Source organism: Centruroides sculpturatus, unplaced genomic scaffold (assembly GCF_000671375.1).
Source record: "Centruroides sculpturatus isolate CEXI.00-Female unplaced genomic scaffold, Cexi_2.0 scaffold120, whole genome shotgun sequence".
Lineage (NCBI taxonomy): Eukaryota > Metazoa > Arthropoda > Arachnida > Scorpiones > Buthidae > Centruroides > Centruroides sculpturatus.
Window position 1 is genome coordinate 746,643 of NW_019384554.1, and position 11,408 is coordinate 758,050.

At 27.9% G+C, this 11,408-nt stretch overlaps 1 protein-coding gene across 1 annotated transcript in view; it reads right to left on the reverse strand.

The window, feature by feature from the left end:
* The window catches only part of LOC111623775 (sperm-associated antigen 7 homolog), a 41,582-nt gene extending 31,409 nt beyond the window's left edge, over positions 1-10,173 (reverse strand). The window contains exons 1-3 of the mRNA XM_023366478.1: positions 10,005-10,173; positions 2,137-2,204; positions 1,793-1,881 (exon numbers count right to left, since the gene is read on the reverse strand). Of these exons, the coding sequence (XP_023222246.1) occupies positions 1,793-1,881; positions 2,137-2,204; positions 10,005-10,083 (236 nt within the window). The 5' untranslated portion in view covers positions 10,084-10,173. The remainder of the gene's footprint in view (positions 1-1,792; positions 1,882-2,136; positions 2,205-10,004) is intronic.
* Positions 10,174-11,408: the final 1,235 nt, after the last annotated feature.

Sequence of the window (11,408 nt, forward strand, 5' to 3'; positions counted from 1 at the left end):
GTCATTAATGACGTCATAGATATGTTTCCTAATGGGTATAATTTACCAGTAGATAGCAGTGATTCAGTTGAAGAATTTCTTGGCCACTATGATTAATAAAATGCATCTTTAGACAATCCCATTAAAAAAGTTTTTTTCTAAATTTTTGTCTCAAAATAGGGGTGCATCTTATACTTGAGAGTGACTTATACTCATCAAAATACGGTAATTTTAGGAGAAAAAGAGTCTTTGGAAAAAAATCACTCCATTGCTACTTAATTATATTTTTATTAGATAAGAATTTTTTAAAAATTTCAAATTTTGTTTTTTTTTGTCATCAAAACATGTACTACAGTAGAACCTCGATTATCCGCCCTAATTGGGGACTGGGGTTGGTCGGATAATTGAAAAGTCGGATAACCGAAAAGTATGAAAAAATCCATTATTAGTGTAGTATATTATTATATCCCATGTAATTAGTATATTAGTATATCGCTATTAACCTATTTTGCGTTGNAAGTGCATACTATTTATCATTACACCTTATATTACATTTATTCTGAAAATCACTCGATTATGTAAAAAATTAAAAATAATTTTGTTAATACAGCCAACAAACATTTTTTATTGCGATTTCTGACCACCGGCTTAATTAAACTATATATTCATACTTGAAGGTTAGACTATTTATAAAAATATCAAATTTCCGAGTCTATGTTAATCCTTTTTATACACTCCAGAAGTAACAGTTAACATGGGTTTTATTGAAGAATATACTTCTTAAAACAAAGGTAAACAATAAGTAAAAAAAATTCACAAAGTTAAAAACGATCAAGTGTCAGCCTTCTGATGAAGTGAAGAATTCTTCATGTTTTTAATGTAAAGTGTCAGAATCTAAAACAGAAGGCTGACACTTGATCGTTTTTAACTTTGTGAATTTTTTTTTTACTTATTGTTTACGTTTGTTTTAAGAAGTATATTCTTCAATAAAACCCATGTTAACTGTTACTTCTGGAGTGTATGTATTATTTAATAATATTTGGGATATATAGGCCTAATATACATCCTGAACATTTATTGTCATGTTGAATAATTTTTCACTTGTTTACTGAAGATGTTATTTGTGTATAGTTCATCAACAAAGAGAAAGTATTATAAAGCATTCATACATTTATTCTATTCATATGAAAGATATAAAAGGGGACTGTCATTAAAAAAATAAGCTAATTGTTTGATATCTCCTTTTACAATTTTCTCAATATATTGTAAAGAGTCATTTTTGGCTTTAGATATTTTCTTGATATGTGATAATTCTTGAGTTAAAATAGCATTAAATCTTTTGTTTTTCCTCATCACTTTTAGAATAAGATAATAGTGAAAAATAAAAGTATAAAGCAATTTGTTTTTTGTTCAATCTTTAACTAAGAGTTTGTTTCCTTCATTTTTAAGTCTTTTGGATTTTTTATTATGTTAGCTTTATTTTTTAAGTTTGGAAGCAAGCGTATTTTGACAATGATATCACAATGAAATAACTTATAACCAACTGATTTATAATTTCAGAGTGATAATGTTTTAATATAACGAGTAAGACTCAATCATATTAAAATTTAATTACAGTTATAAAATTCAATTTTATAAATGCAATTAAAATTTAATTAAGATTGTATAAGTAAGATTATATATCAGTATAATAAATTTTATTTTCTAAAATTAATTAGGATTATAATAAAAAGATTAATTTAAAGTTTACCATACTGAAAAATAAATCATAATTCTTATTAAGTTTATGTAAAAACAATTAATTTATTCTTACACTATGGAACGACTGACTTTATCCATAGGCTCAAATTTAAATTTCTGCATGCTGGAATCTTTTATGAATTCTGTTATTCTTTTTTCAATCTAAAGAATTAAATAAAATGTATTTTTAAATATTAAATACAAGTATTCAAAATTTTAAAAAAATTTGATTAATTATATGAAAATTTTCTGAAATTAAAATTTGAAAATAATTTGATTTAATTCTAATTATTAAATTTACCAAGAGATGGCGACTTAATCGCCTACCTCTACCCAAAGTGTTTTCTTTCTAAATTGTTATTAGTCTTATTATAGCATGTTATATAATATGGCAGTTTGTATTTGCAATATGCTTACTTGTTCTCGAAATCGCTTCAAATTTGCTTTATCTGCAGCCTGTCTTTTAATCATCTGTTCTTTTTGCTCTATAAGTGATAAAAAATTAAATAATAAATACAAGTAATAACATAAAATAGTTAAAAATTTTAAATTTTAATTACAATTTCTTGAGACATTAAATGTAATAACATTTAATAACTAGTGATTTAATTAATATTTTTCTAATGTATAATAAAAAAATGAAAGAATTACTACATAATCAATACTTATTTTTACACATTACATTTAAACATTATTTTTTTTTAATAAAAAGTATTACAATAAAACCTTGATTTAAGGAACAGAATTTCTGGTCTGTATGTCCTATATGAAAATTACCATCCTATTAATTTTAAAATGCTTTTTATATGTAATTAAATTAACAGGCTCTTCTTTTTTTTTTTTTTTCAAATCCAAGAGTCACCACTCTTAACTTCGTGCCACAATGGGAGTGTCTCATATCATCATCCAAAGACAAATAAATAGAAATTTTTTTGTTTTGTATGAGATAGGCCCATTTCTGTGTTTATCTCCCAATAGATGAATTGTTTGAGAGTGAACTTGTCAAGCTTTTTTGGGGCGGGGGATGTTTCACCCATCTGTGGGAAGTTTCCATGAAGGATTTCCAGAGTTTCACACAGAATTTCACACAGCAATGCTGCTCCTTCAAAGAGCTCATTTCCATGGATCCGAATTTTTGCTGAGCCCCACAAACACCCCTTCACATAAACGGCCGTAACTGATCACCAAAACAAGCTATCAACAAACAAATTGAAGGAGGTTATTCAGGAGGTTTCCATGGACACAATGCATCCAAGTGGATTACAAAATAACCAACTGCTGGCGCACTATTCAAAAAGTTCGGGAACTTTTTGAACAACCCACATATATAGTGTGTAAGATGATAACTTGTTTTTTTATGTATGTTTATTTTATAATGTGTTGATTAAATTTAATTAAAAAAAATCACCTATAATTTCTTTGAAAAAAAAGGTCAAATGATTAATAAATATAAATGGAATAAATATTTTATCTAATACATTAATGATTCCCTAAGATAAACAACAAGAAATATTGCTTTGACAGCATTTATGATATAGACATTATCATTTGAATCCTACATTTTGAGCAATTTTTATTTTTAAGATTTTATATGAACTATTAGAAAATGTAGTTAGTTCAGAAATGTAGAAAAACAAATCCATTTCAATGGTTACAAATAATAATTGATTCATAAAGATTTTAAAATTTTGTAAAAATGTTACATTAATGAAATTAATCTTAGATGCTAAAACACATACATATCCTGGGTATCAGTTTTTTGATTTTTTGGGGGTTCAGAGTGTCTCAAAACATTGAGATTCAAATACTTGAGTTGTGCAGAAAGAGATGTGCTATGTATGAGACATGCATTATTAAAATCCATTTGGATGTGTCAAAGGATGAAAGGACTGTTGTGCACAAACCCTTTTGAACCGTGTAGTGATGTTCCTTTAGTCTAATATTCAATGGTCTGCAGGTAGCTCCAATGTAATCATAGTGCTGATTTTATGCAACATTCCACAACCTGAAGATGGATGTTAAAAATAATTGAAAACGTTCGTTTTGTATAATAAATTTTGTTCATTTTCACTGGATTACAGATGTTAGTTGCTGCTTTTATGACAATCATTGTTAAATAATTTCTAAAAAGGAAGGTTATTACTCATACTTTGAATATCATAAGTTCAACTTTTTAAGTATAAAAACTAAATTTTTTGAATGTTTTAATTTTTTGGCACAGTTCATAAGTAGGAAAAGTTCTATTGCACAATAATATACTACATATCAAGCATATATAAAATACTTTTTGTAATTAAAATTTTTCTTCAGTTAGATGAGAAACAATAAAATAAGAAAAATCAAGTGTATTTCAAAATTCCATTTCACATTTTAACATAAAATGTCTAGTCTAATAAACTGTCAAAAACTAAAAGATGAAATTAAATAAATAGTAAATAGATTATTATACATTTTTTTTTTTAATGAAATAATTATATAAATCACTAAATCAAATCACTAAAATAATAAACTAAAATCACTAGATATTTCGTATGTAAAAAGACACCTAAAAATTCTGTAAATGATCAATAATTACTTTGTCTTAATATCTAATTAAATGAACAATGACATATTATTAACAACAGAAAATCTCAAGACAAAAATTTAGTCAAGAACTAACTTGTATATTCACACTGTTTTTCTAATTTAAACTGTAAAAAGAAAAAATTCCTCATTTGGATTTTTGGTTATTGACGTCATTCATTCAAAAACAGCAATCAAAGTAATGATTAGTTTATGCCAATCTATAAACACAACAAACAACGATCTTTTCTCTCCATCATATCACTACAACACATTAATTAAAACATGTATTTCAATAAAAATAAAAAATATCTTGATCTTCCACCATCAAAAATAATCTTTGTGAATGTCTTCACTCTCCATAAAATTCTTACACTGCTTGGAAAGAATACATATAATGTATAATGACCACAAATATAAGAAAAGCTGTTTGGATGATTGGCACAACTTCATTTATTCATGATAAATTGAAAGCATGCCAACTGTACACAGAAAACAGGAAACACGCTAGGAAGTAAAATCAACTGAAGATTTCAGACTATGAACTTTAATTTGAAAGTATTCAATACCAGAATCGAATGTATATTCAAGATACCAAAAATAGAAGTTAGTCAGTGCATATGTCAGCATTTGTAGTCACCTACAACAGATGGTACTATTCAGTTTGATTTATTTGATAGATGATGTTTCTTTTGGCCATAACTTCAAAATAATTAATGATATATCCATCATATTTTTTACATTAAATAATTTGAAGATGTAGTTTTCCAATAATATACAGTTCATTGGCATATAATAACAATAAATATTTTTTTAAAAAATGCTTGAACATTTTTAAAAAGAGCATTTTCTTCAGCAGAAAAAAATGTAAGAAATCTCAAAGTCTGGAAAAAAATTAGAAAAATCTGAATCTAGATTTAAAATCAGCACACTCAATTTAGCCTAAATCAAAAGAATTTTGTCTACTGTAAAATTCAGGTTGTGTATTGTTGTTAAATGCAAAATTTTTGATAGATGTATCAGGCTACAATTTGTTTTATTCTATCAAATAGGAACCTATATATCTTTTTATGTATTGTACTCTCTTGAATTTGTATACTAGCATGAATTTATTTCTACCTCACCAAGAACCTAAGACAGAATCATTGCCATTTCCTTTTTTAAATATGACATTGTTTTGATTTGGGATAAGATCAAAATGCTAAAACCATTAGATTTTACATAAATTCTATATAAGATTGTAAAGTAAGTAATAAAATTATATAATTTTTATTCACTTCAAATTGCAGATAATAGCTACAATTGGCAGTTCATACACGTTGCCAAGTCTACTATTTTGTAAAGGAAACGCGAATCCTATGGATAACTAACCTTCAAATTTATTGTTATAGCTTTACAACTTTTGTTCACTGGACACACAGATTTATTGTAAATTATTTATGATTTAAATAAGCTTAATCATCTTAATAATACACATGCAACATAAAAGGCCACAAGTTATCTATGCTTAATATAAAGCATCATGTTATGTATTTATTATTCAGTACAGTAGACCCCCCTATAACATGGGTTCATATAATGCGGATTCATATATTGCAGGAAAAAATTGCAACCGTATTCGTATAAAGACGCTAAAAGAGACTCGTAAAATGTGGTAAAAGGTCATCACCGACTCGTGTCACAACAGGATTGGTCGAATCTGGACTAATAGTGGACTACTTACACACTACAGAGAGTTTAGGCGGGTAAGTTGAGTTTACTATCATCTGTATAGTATATAAATTAGGTACTGTAAGTCTAATACAGTACTGTAATTTTATACATTTCTTGTGAAAAAAACATTTCTTATTCAACAGCCATAAAAATTATTTCTATTAATGATGTCTCCAAAGTTCAATGAATTTTTTGCAAAAAAATAACTTATCAGAAAATGTGCCTGCCATTTGGTACGCTGCTCCGCAATGAAAACAAGCATAAGCAATGGCATTGTCGAACAGTGCACACTCGGTAAGTAACCCTACAATTTTTTGTTTATAACATAGTTTATATGGATTATTCCTAAAAAATTGTATGTGTTTTGGAAATGTTGAATCAAATTAGTCTAGAATCGATTAATTTTATGGAAGAAAACCTTTCAAACAGCCGTAGTCCATAAACTGCACATGTGCCGGGCTGTGAATGGCTCATGTATTTAAGGATTCCTACAATGCGAAATTCTTATAAAGTGGAATGTATCTACCGCGTTATAGGGGGGTCGACTGTATTTTCAAGTCATGCAAAAAATCCATGTAAAATCATTTTTAAAAATCCAATCATTGGAGAGAATATTTTCATAGATGAATTATATTTTCAATAACAAATAAATACAAAAGTCATAACAATGCAAGAAATATATTATACATTTACAAAAATATCAATTTTTGTGCCAAGTAATAAGACATAGAATTCATTTTAAAAAGAATTTTTAATAAATCATATTACACAATAATTTAGATAAAATTAGATTAATATTTTTGCAAATCATTTAACAAGACAACAAATAAGTTTTGGAAAGCAATAACCAATGAAATTTTGCTTTTGTTCATATAGATAGCCTAAAAACCTTATAGCTTCTGATTACAAACAAATTTTGTCTCAAATATAATGAGTATTGACTAAATTTAATTCAATATATTCAAAGTAAATTATGCTTTATCCAATTAAAAAACATAAATTTTATGTTCTTAGAAATATTTATGGACTACTAATCGGCTTTGATAGAAATCATTGTAGCTATTATCTCCTAATTTGCTCTATTTCCTAAGAGAATCATTTATCTATATTATATAATTCATATGTATGATATTAGATAATATAATAATAATTAAATTAAAATAATAATAATAATTCTAATAGTAACAAAATGGAAGATAATAACACTTGTTAATCAATGTTATTTATTTCAAATATAGGTAAATTATATGTTGGCTTGTTATTAGTTAATTATATCTTATTATTATTTTGAGTTGATAGCATTGGAAATCTGTTCATTAGAAAATTTATACTATTTCTTATCAGTTAAAACTGTCTTAAAGTATCTCAAGACAGTTTGAACTTGAGATTTCATTTTTTTATATAAAACAAATATTTTACGTCTTGTCATATAGCAAAAAAATCACCATGAAAATGTTTCAACGTTGTATCAATGTTTATATCTTAACTTATCACTTCTGTATTAACATAAAACTGCTAACTTGCATATTAATCTTACATTATATTTACACTGCTATCTTGATCTGATTTTATTTTATTTTTTTTATGAAAGATAAAAATTCAAATATTTAAAGTTTTATATATGTTTTTTGTTATTGAAATAGTTAGAGCATTTATTTAAAACTTTCAATTTACCATGCAATACTATAATTATAAATTACTAATTAATAAATTTTATTAAATATATCTAGACCTATATAAAAATTACCATCTCATTTTTTTATAAAAATAAAAAAACTAATAAAANATAGGTTTAATAATGATCTTGTGAATACAAATACAGGGGTGAGCACATTTTCTTAAAAAAATGTCAAAAAATTAGATTAGTTTTCCTTTACATTTATAATGTGTGATTATATTGTTAAACTATCAGATAAAAAAGAAAATGTTTTAAAAAATTTCAAATCTATATAAATGGTTGTTCATATCATTTTCGAAAATGTGTTTGAAAAAATTAATGTATTATGTGGCCTAAGACAGAGTGGCTATATATTTATAATTATTTAATAAATTACTTTTGTACAGGAAGCAATAAGAAATTGAAAAAGTCATGAATTAATTTCTATCAAATGACAAGGATTAATGTGCAGGTAAATTCTTAATTGTTATATTCACAAACAAATCTAGAAAAAGGATCATTTCTAATGATGATAATAATTATTACTGTGGCTTAAATCACCTGAAATAAAGTGTTTGTTATACAAATAAGTTTATGCATATTTTGTGGGCAATCACTGTAAACCGTTTTTAATTTTTTTCTCATTTATCCATTTATTTTTTCTTTTCTTCTTTACTAAGAAAAATATGAAAACTTGCATTTTTAATTTTTGCCACATTATGATTACAATAATTCACCAAATGACTTTTCAGCATTTCTTTCAAGATAATGTTCTCACTACTAGTATATCTGTATTTGCATGTTAGCTTTGTTTTCACCCTTAAGTTTTGACATCATTATTAAACCTATCCATAATTTCTATTCATATTTTTTACGTAAGGGTCAATCAAATCTCTTTTTATGAAGTTATACTCTTCTAATATCTGATAAACTGAATATATATTATGAAAGTACTCAAGTATCAACCAAAAAAATTTATAATAAACTTGAATCAAATATGGTCCATTAATGATTTTCTATCATCCATAGTGTAATTTGGCAAAAAAAAATATTTATATAATTATTAAAGAAACAATAATATCTCAACAATTTTAGTTTAACTCAGGGATGAGCAACCCGCAGCCTGCATTAATATTTTTTGTATCCCGCATCGCATAAAAAAGTTCAAATGTTATTTTCTACAACTTATGTATAGTTTGCAGTTTCCATCTCTTAGTAATCAATCTTATCTTAATCCATCTTATGTATATAAGTCATAGAAAACAGCATTTGAACTTTTGCTGCATACTTCTTTAAGCTGGGAAATTGATATATTTATTCATATTTTATGCGACGCAAACTGCAAAAAATACTTTTTCTGCACTGAATTTAGTAAAAATTAAAACAAGAAACCGGCTAACAGACACATCAAAACTAATTTAAAACTAGCAGTGACTAATATTTAACCAAATATTTCCGATATATTATGTTTACATCAGTTCCAGAAGCTAAATTAAGTATACCTATGCTAATTTATAATTATATACGAATAAATAATTATGATTTACCGATATTTTTTTCTCTTTTCTCTTGTATGCGGCCCTTACGTAGAAAAAGGTTGCCCATCCCCGGTTTAACCGATGCCTTTTGAAATAAATAATGTAAGCGAAAACTTCTCTTTGCTTTCTCTTAACATAAAAAACAATAATCGATGTAACCAAACAAAGTTAGAAGTTACTTTCGTGTAATTTGTGTATATATGTATATACATACCGTACGTATATTATCTAAAACTACCGTAACTTCTATTCAAGGTTGTCGAGAGCTTGTACGGAGGTTTAATAAAAACAGTCTTAAAGACTTTATTTTTTGTTAGTAAAAATAACAATAAGTTATATGGGTAGAAATCATTAAGGGCCCTAAAGTTTTCTTTCACATAGAAAATTTATGAGCCCTTAGTGGTAGAAAGAGAAGCCAGAATTCCCCAGCTTCCCCTCTCGACGGCTCCCGCTTCTACCGTAATCAAACAGAATCACAGACGGATACGCATAATAGCTCGATGGGTCCCAGACAAATTTGAATTAGGAGGCCCCACGTAGTGTTGACTTCAGGGATTTTTCTTTGGGGGAATTTACTGGAGGAAATGAGATTGGCACGAGGCCCCCTCTGGTGTGGGCCCCAGGCAATTGCCCATAGGATAATGCAGATAAATATTAATCATCTCAACATTTAATTTGCTTCAGAACATGGAAACTGAATTAAAAAAACATTATAATTATTATTGGGGCATTTTACACAAATACTCTTTATTAATGAATGAATGAAGGTCGTATCATGTAAATAAATAATCTTTTGATATTATTCGAAATCTTACTTTTTAATAATTCTTTCTGTTCATTTTTAATTGTCGGCGGTTTGTCCATCGAATTGAGAATACTTCCCAACAAATCCATTTTTCTTTTTTATCTCGATTATTCAAACGAAATCACATGTGAAGATATAACCGCCATTAAGTAAATACAATTGCTAATGTTAAACTTTTTGCCGCATCGAGGCGCTTCGAAATATACCAATAAAATCGTTATTATTTTATTAATATAATAATTTAGTTTTTTCTTTTATTTATTAATATATAACGCAGATTATTTTCAATTATTTTTATTTTATTTTTAATTATTAAACAGTTTATTTTTTGTTTACTGTTTCGTGTTGAGATACGAAGAGGTTTTGCGGTCGGATAGCCGAGCGGTCAAGGTGGCAGCTTGCCGCTCCGGGAGACCGGGATCGAATCCGGACGGATCTAAAATCACCAGGAATTTTTTGGGGTGGTCTGCCCTCATAACGATCTTGCTATAAAGAGGTCCTCTTAGGGCCCGCAAGACGGAAAGAGTTTTTTAAAAAATATGAAAAGGCAAAGTTTTTTCTTTTGACTTCATTTTGTGAGCATTATGAAGGTATCTTTTTTCCAAATTCATCGTAGGTTCGGCCAGGCACAGAATTGGAACGACCGAGTGATGAGAGGCGGGGAAACTTATTTGGAACTGATCGTCTACAAAAAATTCTGGGAGTTGTTCGCTCGGATCCAATTTCGGGTCTCCAGAGCGGTAGACTTATATCATAACTGCCTCGGCCATCAATCCCTTGCGTTAGAAATCCGTTTCGACCGTTCGTCCCAAATAAAGAATAGCTTGAATGAGTGTGCCATAGTTTTCGTAATCTTTTTTATAAAACAATACAGATGACTATTTGAAAAGGCCGAATCCGGACAGTAAGTGGGATAAAGTTTCTGATCATCTGACAGTAACCAAGAATCCAACTAGCACAAGCTTTGAAACCGAAAACCTTTCGTCATTGTATAGTGGCAGATTTCAAAATGTGCTGTAATTTCTCTGACTGTCTCATATCGATTTTCTTTTAATTAAGAGAGCATGAAGTCATTGTTGATTTTATTAGTTGCAGTCTGCAGGCGACCATTACGGACTAATTTGCGATATTCCACAACTTCTATTCATCATCATTGTTTGTTTAATCCATTTGCCTGATCACCCGACAATGTGAACACACGTGAAAATTTCTGTATATGCATGCTTTAGTCTTTGGTGAATATCATCTGTGATAATTCATTGCATGCTCTCGGAAGTACGGATACCTGACCTTATCAGAATATATTGCACATGCATCTAATGTCTGTAGCAACGTGCAACTAAACACAAAATCTGTAGTGCGAATCCCATATTTGTGCAGTAATTACTTGTCCGATTCCGGGTTTTATAAGTAT